The sequence below is a fragment of the Scyliorhinus canicula genome, chromosome 27, assembly GCF_902713615.1.
Source record: "Scyliorhinus canicula chromosome 27, sScyCan1.1, whole genome shotgun sequence".
NCBI lineage: Eukaryota > Metazoa > Chordata > Chondrichthyes > Carcharhiniformes > Scyliorhinidae > Scyliorhinus > Scyliorhinus canicula.
In genome coordinates this window covers 2,007,315-2,028,380 of record NC_052172.1, presented here as the reverse complement: position 1 = coordinate 2,028,380, position 21,066 = coordinate 2,007,315, and the positions used below count along the sequence as shown (strand labels likewise).

The following is a 21,066-nucleotide window of genomic DNA, read 5'->3' as shown; positions in this document are numbered from 1 at the left end:
CCGGGTTGTGGTCTCCCTCTGTCCGGGGACCCCTCGCACTGTGGGACCGCTGGATCCTCCCCTCCCTGCCTTTCCCTCTGCTCCTGCCATCACTTCGGCCTCTCAGACTCCCGTTTTGCTTCTGTTCTTTCCCGTTCTTAATTGTGAGGTGCTCCCGAATGTTCAGGATAATTTCGACAGAAAGTGCCAATTTTTGCGATGTTCTGGAGGAGAGCGTCTGCACATCACTGTCACCGAACGTCAGCCGTCAGATGCAGATGGGGAGAATATGAGACACACAAACTGAGACCATTATTTACTTTGCAAACTATCCTTTATTATCAAGCAGGCAGTTTATTTCTTTGTGCTCCACATTTGGCACAGAATTCTCAGAGGGATGTCGATCAATGATTGGATCGGTGGATGTAATTCTGGAGATTCTCCTCAATCAGGTAGAATTTCTGGCTCTGTTGAAGTACCTTCCCCTCCGTCTGAACCATTCATGTTGAGCTTATCTGCCTCGTCAGTGTTATTATTCCGTTTGAAAAATCCGAACTATGAAGAGCCAGAATGAAATATAAGACCAGAGAGCATAAGAAATAAGAACAGCCCATCGAGCCTTCTCCGCTTCTCAATAGGATCATGCCTGGTCCAACATTCCTCACAGCCACCTTCCTGCCCTTTCCCCGTAACCCTCGATTTCCCCCCTGATCAAGAATCTATGTAAATATCCACAAGGACTCTGCTCCCACAGTTCTCTGCACTGAGGAATTCCAAAGATTCACAACTCTGGTCCAAGACTCTCTCTTGAGGGTAATCATCCTCTCAGCATTGACCCCGCCTGACCCTCTGACAGTGCGGCACTCCCTCAGTACTGACCCTCTGACAGTGCAGCGCTCCCTCAGTACTGACCCTCTGACAGTGCAGCACTCCCTCAGTACTGACGCTCTGACAGTGCAGCACTCCCTCAGTACTGACCCTCTGACAGTGCGGCACTCCCTCAGTACTGACCCTTTGACAGTGCGGCACTCCCTCAGTACTGTCCCTCTGACAATGCGGCACTCCCTCAGTACTGACCCTCTGCAAGTGCAGCGTTCCCTCTGTACTGACCCTCTGACAGTGCAGCACTCCCTCTGTACTGACTCTCAGACAGTGCAGCACTCCCTCAGTACTGACCCTCTGACAGTGCAGCACTCCCTCAGTACTGACCCTCTGACAGTGCGTCACTCCCTCAGTACTGACCCTCTGACAGTGCGGCACTCCCTCAGTACTGACCCTCTGACAGTGCAGCACTCCCTCAGTACTGATCCTCTGACAGTGTGCCACTCCCTCAGTACTGACCCTCTGACAGTGCAGCACTCCCTCAGTACTGACCCTCTGACAGTGCAGCACTCCCTCTGTACTGACCCTCTGACAGTGCAGCACTCCCTAAGTAATGACCGTGTCTACAGCCCAAGAGAGCTACCCTCCCAGTGTCTACCCTCTCCACAGTTAGAGGTAGATAAGGTCAAAGAGTCTAGCCTGTCAAAGTTGGAATTGTGGAGCAGTGTTCACTGAAGCCAGACTGTAACTCACTTTGTAAAACACGATGATTAACACAATGAGCAGGAGTAATCCACCAATGCTGCCACCAATTATCATCGGCAAGCGGTTCACCTCTTCCATAACTTCCACCTCCGTCTCCAACTGCATATTCAAAAAGGAATTTTGAAGATGTGAACAGGGTACGACTTGACTTTCAGTCAGCACCAGCTGGAACTCTTTCAAGTCCCTCACCACCCTGACTTGCAAACATATCGGCCGTTCCTTCAATGTCGCGAGGCAACATCCTGTAACTCCCTCCAGTCCAGCTGGGTGTTTGTACCTACATCTCATGGACTGCAGCAGCTCAAGAAAGGAACTTAGTACCAGCCTCTGAAGTCTTACAGCACCATGATAAAGTCCTACAGGCACGATTCTCCGCCCCCCACGCCGGGTGGGAGAATAACAGGAGGGCCACCCGACATTTTTCACGCCCTCCCGCTATTCTCCTCCCGCCACGCCCGACCCATGCCACGAATCGCTGCTCGCCGTTTTTTACGGTGAGCGGCGATTCTGCGAGGCCGATGGGCCGAGCGGCCGGGCCTTCACGCCCGTTTCAAGACGGCAGCAAACACACCTGCTTGCTGCCGTCGTGAAACGGGCGGCAGATGCCCGTTTGGGGCATCTGAGGGCCCAATTGGCACGGCCGTACAACGGCCATGCCAAGGGTGCCATGCGTCCGTAACGGACGCACTCTTTTCCCTCCGCCGCCCCGCAAGATCAAGCCGCCACATCTTGCGGGGCAGCAGAGGGAAAAGACGCCAACTGCGCATGCGCGGGTTGGCGTTGTCCAACCTGCGCATGTGCGACTGACGTCATCGGCCGCGTCAGCCAGAGTAACGCTTGGCGTGCGGCCTTGATGACCGTCGTCAAGGCCGTGCCGCCGTGACGCACAGGGCCTCCTAGCCTCGCCGGGGGGGGGGGGGGGGAGAATCGGCCCCGGAAGTGGGCGTGAAGGCTGCCGTGGGTCAGGGCCTGTCGCATGGCAGCCTTTACGATTCTCCGCATTTGCGGAGAATCGCGCCCAAAATGTTTGTTTCAAATCACTAGCTTTCGAGGCTGGTAAAACCTGGGAAGTGTTGACAAGTTGGGCCAAAGGGCCTGTTTTCTTGCTGCAAACTTTATAACTCTGACTTTCTCAGGGACGCGGACTCTGCGTACACGGGACTCGGTCTGTACGGACAGGGACTCGGTCTATACGGACAGGGTCTCGGTCTATACGGACAGGGACTCGGTCTATACGGACAGGGACTCGGTCTATACGGACAGGGACTCGGTCTATACGGACAGGGACTCGGTCTATACGGACAGGGTCTCGGTCTATACGGACAGGGTCTCGGTCTATACGGACAGGGACTCGGTCTATACGGACAGGGACTCGGTCTATACGGACAGGAATCGGTCTATACGGACAGGGTCTCGGTCTATACGGACAGGGTCTCGGTCTATACGGACAGGGATTCGGTCTATACGGTCAGGGACTCGGTCTATACGGACAGGGATTCGGTCTATAAGGACAGGGACTTGGTCAATACGGACAGGGTCTCGGTCTATACGGACAGGGACTCGGTCTATACGGACAGGGATTCGGTCTATACGGACAGGGTCTCGGTCTATACGGACAGGGACTCGGTCTATACGGACAGGGATTCGGTCTATACGGAAAGGGATTCGGTCTATACGGACAGGGACTCGGTCTATACGGACAGGGTCTCAGTCCATACGGACAGGGACTCGGTCTATACGGACAGGGACTCGGTCTATACGGACAGGGTCTCGGTCCATACGGACAGGGACTCGGTCCATACGGACAGGGACTCGGTCCATACGGACAGGGACTCGGTCCATACGGACAGGGACTCGGTCCATACGGACAGGGACTCGGTCTATACGGACAGGGACTCGGTCTATACGGACAGGGACTCGGTCTATACGGACAGGGACTCGGTCTATACGGACAGGGACTCGGTCTATACGGACAGGGTCTCGGTCTATACGGACAGGGACTCTGTCTATACGGACAGGGACTCGGTCTATACGGACAGGGTCTCGGTCTATACGGACAGGGACTCTGTCTATACGGACAGGGTCTCGGTCTATACGGACAGGGACTCTGTCTATACGGACAGGGTCTCGGTCTATACGGACAGGGATTCGGTCTATACGGTCAGGGACTCGGTCTATACGGACAGGGATTCGGTCTATAAGGACAGGGACTTGGTCAATACGGACAGGGTCTCGGTCTATACGGACAGGGACTCGGTCTATACGGACAGGGATTCGGTCTATACGGACAGGGTCTCGGTCTATACGGACAGGGACTCGGTCTATACGGACAGGGATTCGGTCTATACGGAAAGGGATTCGGTCTATACGGACAGGGACTCGGTCTATACGGACAGGGTCTCAGTCCATACGGACAGGGACTCGGTCTATACGGACAGGGACTCGGTCTATACGGACAGGGTCTCGGTCCATACGGACAGGGACTCGGTCCATACGGACAGGGACTCGGTCCATACGGACAGGGACTCGGTCCATACGGACAGGGACTCGGTCCATGCGGACAGGGACTCGGTCTATACGGACAGGGACTCGGTCTATACGGACAGGGACTCGGTCTATACGGACAGGGACTCGGTCTATACGGACAGGGTCTCGGTCTATACGGACAGGGTCTCGGTCTATACGGACAGGGACTCGGTCTATACGGACAGGGACTCGGTCTATACGGAGAGGGACTCTGTCTATACGGACAGGGACTCGGTCTATACGGACAGGGTCTCGGTCTATACGGACAGGGACTCGGTCTATACAGGACACTGGTATTGTGGTTGCCTTCGCAGTTTGATAGGCTCTATCTTGTGCCAGTTGTGTTTGGTGGATGCTGAAGGTGAGGGCCTCCCGAGTATGAACACACACAGTCCCAGGAAGCGTTTCCCACCAACAAAGCACTCACCGTCACTTCCTTGAAAGGGGCAGTCACCTCGGATATGTCCACATACTTTTCCCCATCGTAACTCAGGCTGACTTTACTGATGAGGAGCAACTTCTTCACTTTGAGCTGCAGAAAGGGAGAAAGACTGAGACACTGTTGTGGACAGAACCAAACTATTCAGACCAAATGTATGTTCCTTGTCTTTATACAGCAGAGAGAACAGAATGAGAAACATTGTCCAGGTGTGCCCTGTACACAAGAAACAGGACAAATCGAACCAGGCCATTTGCCGCCCTATCTGTCTACTCTCCATCAGCAGCGCTATCAAGCGGCATTTACTCAGCAATAACCTGCTCACGGACACTCAGTTTGTGTTCCGCCGGGGTCACTCAGCTCCTGAGCCTTGGTTCAAACATAGACAAAGAGCTGAATGCCAGAGGTATCACTAAACATCAAGGCAGCATTTGATTGAGTCGGGCATCAAGGAGCCCGAGCAAAACTGGAGTCAATGGGAATCAGGGGGAAAACTCTCCGCTGGTTGGAGTCGTACCCGGCACAAAGGAAGGTGGTTGTGGTGGTTGGAGGTCAATCATCTCAGCTCCAGGACATCATTGCAGGAGTTCCTCAGGGTTGTGTCCTCGGCCCAGCCATCGTCAGCTGCTTCATCAATCACCTCCCTTCCATCATAAGGTCAGAAGTGGGGATGTTTGCGGATGACTGCACAATGTTCAGCACCATTCGCAACTCCTCAGATAATGCAGCCGTCCATGTCCAAATGCAGCAAGACCTGGACAATATCAAGGCTTGGGGCTGACAAGGGGCAAGTTACATTCACGCCTCACAAGTGCCAGGCAATGAGAAACTCCGATAATAGAGGATCTAACCATCGCCCCTTGACAATCCCATCGCTGAACCCACAATCAACATCCTGGGGCTTACCAGTGATGTGAAACTGAATTGGACCCAGCTGCATTAATACAGTAGCTACCAGAGCAGGTCAGGGGGTGGGAATCCTGCGGAGAGTAACTCTCCTCCTCACACACCCCCCACAAAGCCTGTCCACCATCTACAAGGCACAAATCAGCAGTGCAGCTACAAAGGAAGAAGAAAGAAAAAAAAACAAAAAGGGAAAAGGCCCCCCCTCCCACTCTGCACCGAATTCCCACATTGCTCCAAGTAAGCAAATTTCAATCCCCACTCTGGCTGTCACAGAATCAGAGAATTTACAGTGCAGAAGGAAGCCATTTGGCCCATCAAGTCTGCATCGGCCCTTGGAAAGAGCACCCCACCCAAGCACACACCTTAACCCTATCCCAGTAACCCAACTAAACCTTGTTGGTCACGGAGGGCAATTTATCATGGCCAATCCACCCTAACCTGCACATCTTTGGACTGTGGGAGGAAACCCACGCACACACGGGGAGAACATGCAGACGGTGACCCAAGCCGGGAATCGAACCTGGGGCCCTGGAACAGTGAAGCAACAGTGCTAACCCCTGTGCTACTGTGCCACACTACTGTCTCCAACTTCACATGCGCCAAGTGTAATCCACTTGCCTGGATGTGCTGCTCCAACAACAAGAAGCTCAACACCATCAGGACAAAGCCGCCCCGCTTGATGGCTCCCCCTTCCACAAACATTCAAATCCTCCACCACCGATGCACAGTGACAGCCGTGTGGACCATCTACAAGATGCACTGAAGTAACTCACAAAGGTTCCTTTGGCAACACCTTCCAAACCCACAACCACTACCATCTAGAACAGTGGTTCTCAACCTTTTTTAACCCATGGACCCCTTTTCCTCTTAATTTTTTTTTGTGGACCCATATTGTGAGTAATTAAGAAAAAAATTCAGATTTATTCAATGAGATCCCTGTGGTTGATGCTGCTCAGCGAGATTTTTTATATTCGGCTCCATCGAGGTCAATGATAGTCGAAGATCACCCTTTTTCACAATGTCGAGTCTATTACGAGCTTTTGATAATAAGTGAAAAACACGACTAAATCCTGATTCAACAAGGTAACATTATGGAAAAGCTATAACGTAGAGCTGTGCTTTATCCCAGAGTAGTGGGTACTTTTTAGCAGTGTCATTTGTTTTCCATATATTATGCTTCCCATCTTTGAATTTTGCGTGCAATATTTCATCACTTTGTAATTCAATGAGGGTCTCCTGTAAAGAAATGTTATTCATAACTTGAGTTAGGATGAAAAATCTGAAAGAAAAATAGTTTGAATCGAACTATGAACTTTATTAAACATATGAAAACTGCGTTCCAGGCATATTCTCTTCACCCATAAATTTATGAATCCCAAGGGAGATTAGTGGGACAATTAGGGCCACAGCAAATGCACCTTTTTGGTTCTGAGCCCCTTCAGCCCTCAAGGTAAATTAGATAGATTATAATCTCTCTTTGACCTTTGTCAGTGCGAGAGAGAGAGAGAGAGAGAGAAAGGTGAATATTCATCATGAAAACAAACATCTAAGGTCGCTGCCTGCTACCTGAGAAAAGATGGGTGATTTTCACCTCCGTTTGTTCTAGGTAACTTGAAATTTATGACACTGTCAAATGTAAAGTTTTTTTCTTCTACTTGATTGCCATAAAAAATTCATAGCTACATGAATATTTCTACTTTTAGTATTTTAATATGGCGTAGATTACTGTAAAAATTTTATTCTCAGTAATAACAATTGTTCTGAAGTAGAATTGCTCTATGGACCACTAAAATATCACCGTGGACCCCCAATTCGGTATTTTTTTTGTGTGGACCCCCAGTAATGTTACATGGACCCCCAGGGTCCATGTAACATTACTGGGGGTCCACACAATGGACCCCGGTCCATGTGGACCCCGGTTGAGAACCACTGATCTAGAAGGACAAGAGCAGCAGATACCTGGGAACTACACCACCTGGGGGTTCCCCTCCAAGTCACTCACCCTCCTGAGTTGGAAATATAATCAACACTCCTTCACTGTCACTGGGGCAATATCCTTTAACTCCCCTCACCCCTAAGAGCACAGTGGGTGTACATACACATCAAGGACTGCAGTTCAAGTTTTTTTTTTTTTCTAATTAAGGGGCAATTTAGCGTGTTCAATCCACCTAGCCTGCACATCTTTGGGTTGTGGGGGTGAAACCCACGCAAACACGGGGAGAATGTGCAAACTCCACACGGACAGTGACCCAGAGCCGGGATCGAACCTGGGACCTCAGCGCCGTGAGACTGCAGTGCTAACCTACTGAGCCACCGTGCTGCCCCAGTTCAAGTTTAAATGCAACTAGGGATGGGCAATAAATGCTGTCCTAACCAACGACGCCCATATCCCATCAATGATTTTTCAAAAAACAGCACCATCATTACTGACCTTCTGTTGGTGCAGCACTCCCTCAGTACTGACCCTCTGACAGTGCAGCAATCCCTCAGTAATGACCCTCTGACAGTGCGGCACTCCCTCAGTACTGACCCTCTGACAGTGCGACACTCCCTCAGTAATGACCCTCTGACAGTGCAGCACTCCCTCAGTACTGACCCTCTGACAGTTCGGCCCTCCCTCAGTACTGACCCTCTGACAGTGCGACACTCCCTCAGTAATGACCCTCTGACAGTGCAGCACTCCCTCAGTACTGACCCTCTGACAGTGCAGCACTCCCTCAGTACTGACCCTCTGACAGTGCGGCACTCCCTCAGTACTGACCCTCTGACAGTGCGACACTCCCTCAGTACTGACCCTCTGACAGTGCAGCACTCCCTCAGTACTGACCCTCTGACAGTGCAGCACTCCCTCAGTACTGACCCTCTGACAGTGCGACACTCCCTCAGTAATGACCCTCTGACAGTGCAGCACTCCCTCAGTACTGACCCTCTGAGAGTGCGGCACTCCCTCAGTACTGACCCTCTGACAGTGCAGCACTCCCTCAGTACTGACCCTCTGACAGTGCGGCGCTCCCTCAGTACTGACCCTCTGACAGTGAGGCACTCCCTCAGTACTGACCCTCTGACAGTGCGACACTCCCTCAGTACTGACCCTCTGACAGTCCAGCACTCCCTCAGTACTGACCCTCTGACAGTGCAGCACTCCCTCAGTACTGACCCTCTGACAGTGCAGCGCTCCCTCAGTACTGACCCTCTGACAGTGCAGCGCTCCCTCAGTACTGACCCTCTGACAGTGCAGCACTCCCTCAGTACTGCCCTCTGACAGTGCAGCACTCCCTCAGTACTGACCCTCAGAGTGCAGCACTCCCTCAGTACTGACCCTCTGACAGTGCAGCACTCCCTCAGTACTGACCCTCTGACAGTGCGACACTCCCTCAGTAATGACCCTCTGACAGTGCGACACTCCCTCAGTACTGACCCTCTGACAGTGCGGCACTCCCTCAGTACTGACCCTCTGACAGTGCAGCACTCCCTCAGTACTGACCCTCTGACAGTGCGGCACTCCCTCAGTACTGACCCTCTGACAGTGTGTCACTCCCTCAGTACTGACCCTCTGACAGTGCGTCACAGCCTCAGTACTGACCATGAACAAGACAATGCGATCGGGTGATTGCAGACAGAACTATTGAAAGCGATGATTTTCGATTCGGTCCATACCTCAGCAATGGCTGCCGACATCAACTCTCCTTTGAGATGGAAAATCACTACACCATGTTCCTCCAGTACTGCCACCTCGCAAAGCAGCTCCGTGCACAGTGCAATCCCACAGTCCTGGAAAGGAATAAATGAGATGTGGCATCGAGACCCGTGAAATTATATAGCAGGTGGGATCTGAACCCCTCTCTCGCCAACCCCAGATAAGTGCAGACCTCTTTATTAAGCTGGTCTGGAGGTAGAATCGCCCCCATGACAGCCACAGGGTCGGCCATGGGGACTAAAACAATTGCTTGCTGAGGTTTGCTGACCCCTCACAGGCAGAGGTGGAAAGGTTGAGATTTCCCAGTTTTTGACAGAATCCTGCATTCTGGCCATGTTGGAGAATAATGTGTAGCAGAGTATGGCAGTGCAGACAGAGACAGCAGGGCAGGAGTCACGGCAAACGGCTGCTCACACACTGGAACACTCTCCATTAAATAAATCTTAGAAAGACCTGGAATTGTTCAAGCGAGGCATCATTTCAAAATTTACCCATGACACATATCTGGGAAATGAAATATCCGGAGGGTCAAAGATCTGCAGAGGGACAGATATTATTGAGGAAGCAAGGGGTCTACAGAAGGATTTGGACAAGCTGGGAGAGTGGGCAATGAAGCGGCTGATGGAATACAATGTAAAAAAGTGTGAGGTTATGCACTTTGGAAGGAGAAATGGAGGCATAGACTATTTTCTAAATGGGAAGATGCTTAGGAAATCAGGAAATCAAAGGGACTCCTTGTTCATGATTCTCTTAAGGTTAATGTGAAGGTTCAGTCGGCAGTTAAGAAGGCAAATGCAATGTTAGCATTCATGTTGAGAGGACTAGAATATAAACCAAGGATGTATTTCTGAGTCTGTATGAGGCTCTGGTCAGACCCCAGTTGGAGTATTGTGAGCAGTTTTGGGCCCGTATCTAAGGAAGGGTGTGCTGGCCTTGGAAAGGGTTCAGAGGAGGTTCACAAGAATTATCCCTGGAATTAAGAACTTGTCGTATGAGGAACAGTTGAAGTCTGTGGGTCTGTACTTGTTGGAGTTCAGAAGGATGAGGGGGGGATCTTATTGAAACTTACAGGATACTGCGAGGCCTGGATAGAGTGGACGTGGAGAGGATGTTTCCACTTGTAGGAGAAAGTAGAATCCAAGGACACAATCTCAGACTAAAGGGACGATCCTTTAAAACAGAGATGAGGAGGAATTTCTTCAGCCAGAGGGTGGTGAATCTGTGGAACTCTTTGCCGCAGAAGGCTGTGGAGGCGAAATCACTGAGTGTCTTTAAGACAGAGATAGATAGGTTCTTGATTAATAAGGGGATCAGGGGTTATGGGGAGAAGGCAGGAGAATGGGGAAGAGAAAATATCAGCCAAGATTGAATTGCGGAGCAGACTCGATCGGCCGAGTGACCAAATTCTGCTCCTATATCTAATGGACTAAAATTCAGCAGAATCGACGGAAACGGCAGAAATGATGGCTGATATTGAAGGAATGAGGAAGGGATCCAATTTGAGGTAAGGACTGAGAGGCCAATAAAAACTAACAGGTGCAATTTGCAACAGGCGTTCAGCGATAACGAGAGCTGGCGCTGTCAGTAAATCACAGACAGGACACGGTGAGATTGTTTAAGGTGAAAATTCATTCCTTCGTTATATTCACAGAGGAGTTGTACAGAAACACCAGCAAGCTATTCTGAACCCAATTTGGAAATCTTCCTTCGACACCTGGGTCCAATGCTGGGCCCCACATGTTCAGAGAGTTTGGAGAGGGAGCGAGTGAGTTTTCCCAGAATGTTCCCAGGATGAGAGACTTCAGGACAGACTGGAGAATTGAGGAATGTCCTGTTTTAAGGGGGAGTTAGCACAATGTTTAGCACTGTTGTCTCACAGAGCCTGGGACCTGGGTTAACACTGCTGCCTCACAGTGCCAGTGACCCGGATTAGCACTGCTGCCTCACAGTGCCAGGGACCCGGGTTAACACTGCTGTCTCACAGTGCCAGTGACCCGGATTAGCACTGCTGCCTCACAGTGCCAGGGATCCGGGTTAACACTGCTGCCTCACAGTGCCAGTGACACGGGTTAACACTGCTGCCTCACAGTGCCAGGGACCTGGGTTAACACTGCTGCCTCACAGTGCCAGGGATCCGGGTTAACACTGCTGCCTCACAGTGCCAGTGACACGGGTTAACACTGCTGCCTCACAGTGCCAGGGACCCGGGTTAACACTGCTGTCTCACAGAGCCAGGGACCCGGGTTAACACTGCTGTCTCACAGTGCCAGGGACCCGGGTTAACATGCTGCCTCTCAGCGTTAGGGACCTGGGTTAACACTGCTGTCTCACAGTGCCAGGGACCCGGGTTAACACTGCTGTCTCACAGTGCCAGGGACCCGGTTAACACTGCTGCCTCACAGTGCCAGGGACCCGGGTTAACACTGCTGTCCTCACAGTGCCAGGGACCCGGGTTAACACTGCTGTCCTCACAGTGCCAGGGACCCGGGTTAACACTGCTGCTCACAGTGCCAGGGACCCGGGTTAACACTGCTGTCTCACAGTGCCAGGGACCCTGGGTTAACACTGCTGTCTCACAGTGCCAGGGACCCGGGTTAACAGTGCTGTCTCACAGTGCCAGGGACCCGGGTTAACACTGCTGCCTCACAGTGCCAGGGACCCGGGTTAACACTGCTGTCTCACAGTGCCAGGGACCCGGGTTAACACTGCTGTCCTCACAGTGCCAGGGACCCGGGTTAACACTGCTGTCTCACAGTGCCAGGGACCCGGGTTAACACTGCTGCCTCACAGTGCCAGGGACCCGGGTTAACACTGCTGTCTCACAGTGCCAGGGACCCGGGTTAACACTGCTGTCTCACAGTGCCAGGGACCCGGGTTAACACTGCTGTCTCACAGTGCCAGGGACCCGGGTTAACACTGCTGTCTCACAGTGCCAGGGACCCGGGTTAACACTGCTGCCTCACAGTGCCAGGGACCCGGGTTAACACTGCTGCCTCACAGTGCCAGGGACCCGGGTTAACACTGCTGTCCTCACAGTGCCAGGGACCCGGGTTAACACTGCTGTCTCACAGTGCCAGGGACCCGGGTTAACACTGCTGTCTCACAGTGCCAGGGACCCGGGTTAACACTGCTGTCTCACAGTGCCAGGGACCCGGGTTAACACTGCTGCCTCACAGTGCCAGGGACCCGGGTTAACACTGCTGTCCTCACAGTGCCAGGGACCCGGGTTAACACTGCTGTCTCACAGTGCCAGGGACCCGGGTTAACACTGCTGTCTCACAGTGCCAGGGACCCGGGTTAACACTGCTGCCTCACAGTGCCAGGGACCCGGGTTAACACTGCTGCCTCACAGTGCCAGGGACCCGGGTTAACACTGCTGTCCTCACAGTGCCAGGGACCCGGGTTAACACTGCTGTCCTCACAGTGCCAGGGACCCGGGTTAACACTGCTGTCTCACAGTGCCAGGGACCCGGGTTAACACTGCTGTCTCACAGTGCCAGGGACCCGGGTTAACACTGCTGTCCTCACAGTGCCAGGGACCCGGGTTAACACTGCTGCTCACAGTGCCAGGGACCCGGGTTAACACTGCTGTCTCACAGTGCCAGGGACCCGGGTTAACACTGCTGCCTCACAGTGCCAGGGACCCGGGTTAACACTGCTGTCTCACAGTGCCAGGGACCCGGGTTAACACTGCTGCCTCACAGTGCCAGGGACCCGGGTTAACACTGCTGTCTCACAGTGCCAGGGACCCGGGTTAACACTGCTGCCTCACAGTGCCAGGGACCCGGGTTAACACTGCTGTCTCACAGTGCCAGGGACCCGGGTTAACACTGCTGTCTCACAGTGCCAGGGACCCGGGTTAACACTGCTGCCTCACAGTGCCAGGGACCCGGGTTAACACTGCTGCCTCACAGTGCCAGGGACCCGGGTTAACACTGCTGCCTCACAGTGCCAGGGACCCGGGTTAACACTGCTGTCTCACAGTGCCAGGGACCCGGGTTAACACTGCTGTCTCACAGTGCCAGGGACCCGGGTTAACACTGCTGACCTCACAGTGCCAGGGACCCGGGTTAACACTGCTGCCTCACAGTGCCAGGGACCCGGGTTAACACTGCTGCCTCACAGTGCCAGGGACCCGGGTTAACACTGCTGTCTCACAGTGCCAGGGACCCGGGTTAACACTGCTGCCTCACAGTGCCAGGGACCCGGGTTAACACTGCTGTCTCACAGTGCCAGGGACCCGGGTTAACACTGCTGTCTCACAGTGCCAGGGACCCGGGTTAACACTGCTGCCTCACAGTGCCAGGGACCCGGGTTAACACTGCTGCCTCACAGTGCCAGGGACCCGGTTAACACTGCTGTCTCACAGTGCCAGGGACCCGGGTTAACACTGCTGCCTCACAGTGCCAGGGACCCGGGTTAACACTGCTGTCTCACAGTGCCAGGGACCCGGGTTAACACTGCTGCCTCACAGTGCCAGGGACCCGGGTTAACACTGCTGCCTCACAGTGCCAGGGACCCGGGTTAACACTGCTGTCTCACAGTGCCAGGGACCCGGGTTAACACTGCTGTCTCACAGTGCCAGGGACCCGGGTTAACACTGCTGTCTCACAGTGCCAGGGACCCGGGTTAACACTGCTGTCTCACAGTGCCAGGGACCCGGGTTAACACTGCTGCCTCACAGTGCCAGGGACCCGGGTTAACACTGCTGCCTCACAGTGCCAGGGACCCGGGTTAACACTGCTGCCTCACAGTGCCAGGGGACCCGGGTTAACACTGCTGCCTCACAGTGCCAGGGACCCGGGTTAACACTGCTGTCTCACAGTGCCAGGGACCCGGGTTAACACTGCTGTCTCACAGTGCCAGGGACCCGGGTTAACACTGCTGCCTCACAGTGCCAGGGACCCGGGTTAACACTGCTGCCTCACAGTGCCAGGGACCCGGGTTAACACTGCTGCCTCACAGTGCCAGGGACCCGGGTTAACACTGCTGCCTCACAGTGCCAGGGACCCGGGTTAACACTGCTGTCTCACAGTGCCAGGGACCCGGGTTAACACTGCTGCCTCACAGTGCCAGGGACCCGGGTTAACACTGCTGTCTCACAGTGCCAGGGACCCGGTTAACACTGCTGTCTCACAGTGCCAGGGACCCGGGTTAACACTGCTGTCTCACAGTGCCAGGGACCCGGGTTAACACTGCTGCCTCACAGTGCCAGGGACCCGGGTTAACACTGCTGTCTCACAGTGCCAGGGACCCGGGTTAACACTGCTGCCTCACAGTGCCAGGGACCCGGGTTAACACTGCTGTCTCACAGTGCCAGGGACCCGGGTTAACACTGCTGCCTCACAGTGCCAGGGACCCGGGTTAACACTGCTGTCTCACAGTGCCAGGGACCCGGGTTAACACTGCTGTCTCACAGTGCCAGGGACCCGGGTTAACACTGCTGTCTCACAGTGCCAGGGACCCGGGTTAACACTGCTGTCCTCACAGTGCCAGGGACCCGGGTTAACACTGCTGTCCTCACAGTGCCAGGGACCCGGGTTAACACTGCTGCCTCACAGTGCCAGGGACCCGGGTTAACACTGCTGCCTCACAGTGCCAGGGACCCGGGTTAACACTGCTGTCTCACAGTGCCAGGGACCCGGGTTAACACTGCTGCCTCACAGTGCCAGGGACCCGGGTTAACACTGCTGTCTCACAGTGCCAGGGACCCGGGTTAACACTGCTGCCTCACAGTGCCAGGGACCCGGGTTAACACTGCTGCCTCACAGTGCCAGGGACCCGGGTTAACACTGCTGTCTCACAGTGCCAGGGACCCGGGTTAACACTGCTGTCCTCACAGTGCCAGGGACCCGGGTTAACACTGCTGCCTCACAGTGCCAGGGACCCGGGTTAACACTGCTGCCTCACAGTGCCAGGGACCCGGGTTAACACTGCTGTCCTCACAGTGCCAGGGACCCGGGTTAACACTGCTGCCTCACAGTGCCAGGGACCCGGGTTAACACTGCTGTCTCACAGTGCCAGGGACCCGGGTTAACACTGCTGTCTCACAGTGCCAGGGACCCGGGTTAACACTGCTGTCTCACAGTGCCAGGGACCCGGGTTAACACTGCTGTCTCACAGTGCCAGGGACCCGGGTTAACACTGCTGCCTCACAGTGCCAGGGACCCGGGTTAACACTGCTGCCTCACAGTGCCAGGGACCCGGGTTAACACTGCTGTCTCACAGTGCCAGGGACCCGGGTTAACACTGCTGTCTCACAGTGCCAGGGACCCGGGTTAACACTGCTGTCTCACAGTGCCAGGGACCCGGGTTAACACTGCTGCCTCACAGTGCCAGGGACCCGGGTTAACACTGCTGCCTCACAGTGCCAGGGACCCGGGTTAACACTGCTGCCTCACAGTGCCAGGGACCCGGGTTAACACTGCTGCCTCACAGTGCCAGGGACCCGGGTTAACACTGCTGTCCTCACAGTGCCAGGGACCCGGGTTAACACTGCTGCCTCACAGTGCCAGGGACCCGGGTTAACACTGCTGTCTCACAGTGCCAGGGACCCGGGTTAACACTGCTGCCTCACAGTGCCAGGGACCCGGGTTAACACTGCTGCCTCACAGTGCCAGGGACCCGGGTTAACACTGCTGCCTCACAGTGCCAGGGACCCGGGTAACCCTGCTGCTCTCACAGTGCCAGGGACCCGGGTTAACACTGCTGTCTCACAGTGCCAGGGACCCGGGTTAACACTGCTGTCTCACAGTGCCAGGGACCCGGGTTAACACTGCTGTCTCACAGTGCCAGGGACCCGGGTTAACACTGCTGCCTCACAGTGCCAGGGACCCGGGTTAACACTGCTGTCTCACAGTGCCAGGGACCCGGGTTAACACTGCTGTCCTCACAGTGCCAGGGACCCGGGTTAACACTGCTGTCCTCACAGTGCCAGGGACCCGGGTTAACACTGCTGTCTCACAGTGCCAGGGACCCGGGTTAACACTGCTGTCTCACAGTGCCAGGGACCCGGGTTAACACTGCTGTCCTCACAGTGCCAGGGACCCGGGTTAACACTGCTGCCTCACAGTGCCAGGGACCCGGGTTAACACTGCTGTCTCACAGTGCCAGGGACCCGGGTTAACACTGCTGTCTCACAGTGCCAGGGACCCGGGTTAACACTGCTGCCTCACAGTGCCAGGGACCCGGGTTAACACTGCTGTCCTCACAGTGCCAGGGACCCGGGTTAACACTGCTGTCTCACAGTGCCAGGGACCCGGGTTAACACTGCTGTCCTCACAGTGCCAGGGACCCGGGTTAACACTGCTGTCTCACAGTGCCAGGGACCCGGGTTAACACTGCTGCCTCACAGTGCCAGGGACCCGGGTTAACACTGCTGCCTCACAGTGCCAGGGACCCGGGTTAGCACTGCTGTCTCACAGTGCCAGGGACCCGGGTTAACACTGCTGTCTCACAGTGCCAGGGACCCGGGTTAACACTGCTGTCTCACAGTGCCAGGGACCCGGGTTAACACTGCTGCCTCACAGTGCCAGGGACCCGGGTTAACACTGCTGCCTCACAGTGCCAGGGACCCGGGTTAACACTGCTGCCTCACAGTGCCAGGGACCCGGGTTAACACTGCTGTCTCACAGTGCCAGGGACCCGGGTTAACACTGCTGTCTCACAGTGCCAGGGACCCGGGTTAACACTGCTGTCTCACAGTGCCAGGGACCCGGGTTAACACTGCTGCCTCACAGTGCCAGGGACCCGGGTTAACACTGCTGTCCTCACAGTGCCAGGGACCCGGGTTAACACTGCTGTCTCACAGTGCCAGGGACCCGGGTTAACACTGCTGTCCTCACAGTGCCAGGGACCCAGGGTTAACACTGCTGTCTCACAGTGCCAGGGACCCGGGTTAACACTGCTGTCTCACAGTGCCAGGGACCCGGGTTAACACTGCTGTCTCACAGTGCCAGGGACCCGGGTTAACACTGCTGTCTCACAGTGCCAGGGACCTGGGTTAACACTGCTGTCTCACAGTGCCAGGGACCCGGGTTAACACTGCTGTCCTCACAGTGCCAGGGACCCGGGTTAACACTGCTGCCTCACAGTGCCAGGGGACCCGGGTTAACACTGCTGTCTCACAGTGCCAGGGACCCGGTTAACACTGCTGCCTCACAGTGCCAGGGACCCGGGTTAACACTGCTGTCTCACAGTGCCAGGGACCCGGGTTAACACTGCTGCCTCACAGTGCCAGGGACCCGGGGTTAGCACTGCTGCCTCAGTGCCAGGGACCCAGGGTTAACACTGCTGTCTCACAGTGCCAGGGACCCGGTTAACACTGCTGTCTCACAGTGCCAGGGACCCGGGTTAACACTGCTGTCTCACAGTGCCAGGGACCCGGGTTAACACTGCGATCTCACAGTGCCACGGACCTGGGTTAACACTGCTGCATCACAGTGCCAGGGACCTGGGTTAACACTGCTACCTCACAGTGCCAGGGACCCGGGTTAACACTGCTGCCTCACAGTGCCAGGGGCCCGAGTTAACACTGATGTTTCACAGTGCCAGGGACCCGAGTTAACACTGCTGTCTCACAGTGCCAGGGACCCGGGTTAACACTGCTGTCTCACAGTGCCAGGGACCCGGGTTAACACTGCTGCCTCACAGTGTCAGGGACCCGGGTTAACACTGCTGTCTCACAGTGCCAGGGACCCGGGTTAACACTACTGTCTCACAGTGCCAGGGACCCGGGTTAACACTGCTGCCTCACAGTGCCAGGGACCCGGGTTAGCACTGCTGCCTCAGTGCCAGGGACCCAGGTTAACACTGCTGTCTCACAATGCCAGGGACCCGGGTTAACACTGCTGTCTGACAGTGCCAGGGACCCGGGTTAACACTGCTGCCTCACAGTGCCAGGGACCCGGGTTAACACTGCTGCCTCACAGTGCCAGGGACCCGGGTTAACACTGCTGTCTCACAGTGCCAGGGACCCGGGTTAACACTGCTGTCTCACAGTGCCAGGGACCCGGGTTAACACTGCTGCCTCACAGTGCCAGGGACCCGGGTTAACACTGCTGTCTCACAGTGCCAGGGACCCGGGTTAACACTGCTGTCTCACAGTGCCAGGGACCCGGGTTAACACTGCTGCCTCACAGTGCCAGGGACCCGGGTTAACACTGCTGCCTCACAGTGCCAGGGACCCGGGTTAACACTGCTGTCTCACAGTGCCAGGGACCCGGGTTAACACTGCTGTCTCACAGTGCCAGGGACCCGGGTTAACACTGCTGCCTCACAGTGCCAGGGACCCGGGTTAGCACTGCTGTCTCACAGTGCCAGGGACCCGGGTTAACACTGCTGTCCTCACAGTGCCAGGGACCCGGGTTAACACTGCTGTCTCACAGTGCCAGGGACCCGGGTTAACACTGCTGTCCTCACAGTGCCAGGGACCCGGGTTAACACTGCTGTCTCACAGTGCCAGGGACCCGGGTTAACACTGCTGTCTCACAGTGCCAGGGACCCGGGTTAACACTGCTGTCTCACAGTGCCAGGGACCCGGGTTAACACTGCTGTCCTCACAGTGCCAGGGACCCGGGTTAACACTGCTGTCCTCACAGTGCCAGGGACCCAGGTTAACACTGCTGTCTCACAGTGCCAGGGACCCGGGTTAACACTGCTGTCTCACAGTGCCAGGGACCCGGGTTAACACTGCTGTCTCACAGTGCCAGGGACCCGGGTTAACACTGCTGCCTCACAGTGCCAGGGACCCGGGTTAACACTGCTGTCTCACAGTGCCAGGGACCCGGGTTAACACTGCTGTCTCACAGTGCCAGGGACCCGGGTTAACACTGCTGGCTCACAGTGCCAGGGACCCGGGTTAACACTGCTGTCTCACAGTGCCAGGGACCCGGGTTAACACTGCTGTCTCACAGTGCCAGGGACCCGGGTTAACACTGCTGTCTCACAGTGCCAGGGACCCGGGTTAACACTGCTGTCTCACAGTGCCAGGGACCCGGGTTAACACTGCTGCCTCACAGTGCCAGGGACCCGGGTTAACACTGCTGCCTCACAGTGCCAGGGACCCGGGTTAACACTGCTGTCTCACAGTGCCAGGGACCCGGTTAACACTGCTGTCTCACAGTGCCAGGGACCCGGGTTAACACTGCTGTCTCACAGTGCCAGGGACCCGGGTTAACACTGCTGTCCTCACAGTGCCAGGGACCCGGGTTAACACTGCTGCTCACAGTGCCAGGGACCCGGGTTAACACTGCTGCTCACAGTGCCAGGGACCCGGGTTAACACTGCTGCCTCACAGTGCCAGGGACCCGGGTTAACACTGCTGTCCTCACAGTGCCAGGGACCCGGGTTAACACTGCTGTCTCACAGTGCCAGGGACCCGGTTAACACTGCTGTCTCACAGTGCCAGGGACCCGGGTTAACACTGCTGCCTCACAGTGCCAGGGACCCGGGTTAACACTGCTGCCTCACAGTGCCAGGGACCCGGGTTAACACTGCTGTCTCACAGTGCCAGGGACCCGGGTTAACACTGCTGTCTCACAGTGCCAGGGACCCGGGTTAACACTGCTGCCTCACAGTGCCAGGGACCCGGGTTAACACTGCTGTCTCACAGTGCCAGGGACCCGGGTTAACACTGCTGCCTCACAGTGCCAGGGACCCGGGTTAACACTGCTGCCTCACAGTGCCAGGGACCCGGGTTAACACTGCTGTCCTCACAGTGCCAGGGACCCGGGTTAACACTGCTGCCTCACAGTGCCAGGGACCCGGGTTAACACTGCTGTCTCACAGTGCCAGGGACCCGGGTTAACACTGCTGTCTCACAGTGCCAGGGACCCGGGTTAACACTGCTGCCTCACAGTGCCAGGGACCCGGGTTAACACTGCTGTCTCACAGTGCCAGGGACCCGGGTTAACACTGCTGCCTCACAGTGCCAGGGACCCGGGTTAACACTGCTGTCTCACAGTGCCAGGGACCCGGGTTAACACTGCTGTCTCACAGTGCCAGGGACCCGGGTTAACACTGCTGTCTCACAGTGCCAGGGACCCGGGTTAACACTGCTGTCTCACAGTGCCAGGGACCCGGGTTAACACTGCTGTCCTCACAGTGCCAGGGACCCGGGTTAACACTGCTGTCTCACAGTGCCAGGGACCCGGGTTAACACTGCTGCCTCACAGTGCCAGGGACCCGGGTTAACACTGCTGCCTCACAGTGCCAGGGACCCGGGTTAACACTGCTGTCTCACAGTGCCAGGGACCCGGGTTAACACTGCTGTCTCACAGTGCCAGGGACCCGGGTTAACACTGCTGTCTCACAGTGCCAGGGACCCGGGTTAACACTGCTGTCTCACAGTGCCAGGGACCCGGGTTAACACTGCTGTCTCACAGTGCCAGGGACCCGGGTTAACACTGCTGCCTCACAGTGCCAGGGACCTGGGTTAACACTGCTGTCCTCACAGTGCCAGGGACCCGGGTTAACACTGCTGTCTCACAGTGCCAGGGACCCGGGTTAACACTGCTGTCTCACAGTGCCAGGGACCCTGGTTAACACTGCTGTCTCACAGTGCCAGGGACCCGGGTTAACACTGCTGCCTCACAGTGCCAGGGACCCGGGTTAACACTGCTGTCCTCACAGTGCCAGGGACCCGGGTTAACACTGCTGCCTCACAGTGCCAGGGACCCGGGGTTAACACTGCTGTCTCACAGTGCCAGGGACCCGGGTTAACACTGCTGTCTCACAGTGCCAGGGACCCGGGTTAACACTGCTGCCTCACAGTGCCAGGGACCCGGGTTAACACTCCTGTCCTCACAGTGCCAGGGACCGGGGTTAACACTGCTGTCTCACAGTGCCAGGGACCCGGGTTAACACTGCTGTCCTCACAGTGCCAGGGACCCGGGTTAACACTGCTGCTCACAGTGCCAGGGACCCGGGTTAA

At 55.7% G+C, this 21,066-nt stretch overlaps 1 protein-coding gene across 5 annotated transcripts in view; it reads right to left on the bottom strand.

The window, feature by feature from the left end:
- Nucleotides 1-291: 291 nt before the first annotated feature.
- LOC119957965 (integrin alpha-D-like) overlaps nt 292-21,066 on the bottom strand; it is a 148,506-nt gene continuing 127,731 nt past the window's right edge. For 4 of the 5 annotated variants that reach the window (XM_038786201.1, XM_038786204.1, XM_038786205.1 and 1 more), the window contains 4 exons: nt 9,095-9,208; nt 4,520-4,624; nt 1,555-1,665; nt 292-534 (listed from right to left, as the gene is read on the bottom strand). In XM_038786201.1, coding sequence (XP_038642129.1) covers nt 424-534; nt 1,555-1,665; nt 4,520-4,624; nt 9,095-9,208 — 441 coding nt within the window. In that variant the 3' untranslated portion in view covers nt 292-423. Of the gene's footprint in view, nt 546-1,554; nt 1,666-4,519; nt 4,625-9,094; nt 9,209-21,066 lie in introns of all 5 variants that reach the window. The other variant, XM_038786203.1, reaches the window with a different exon arrangement.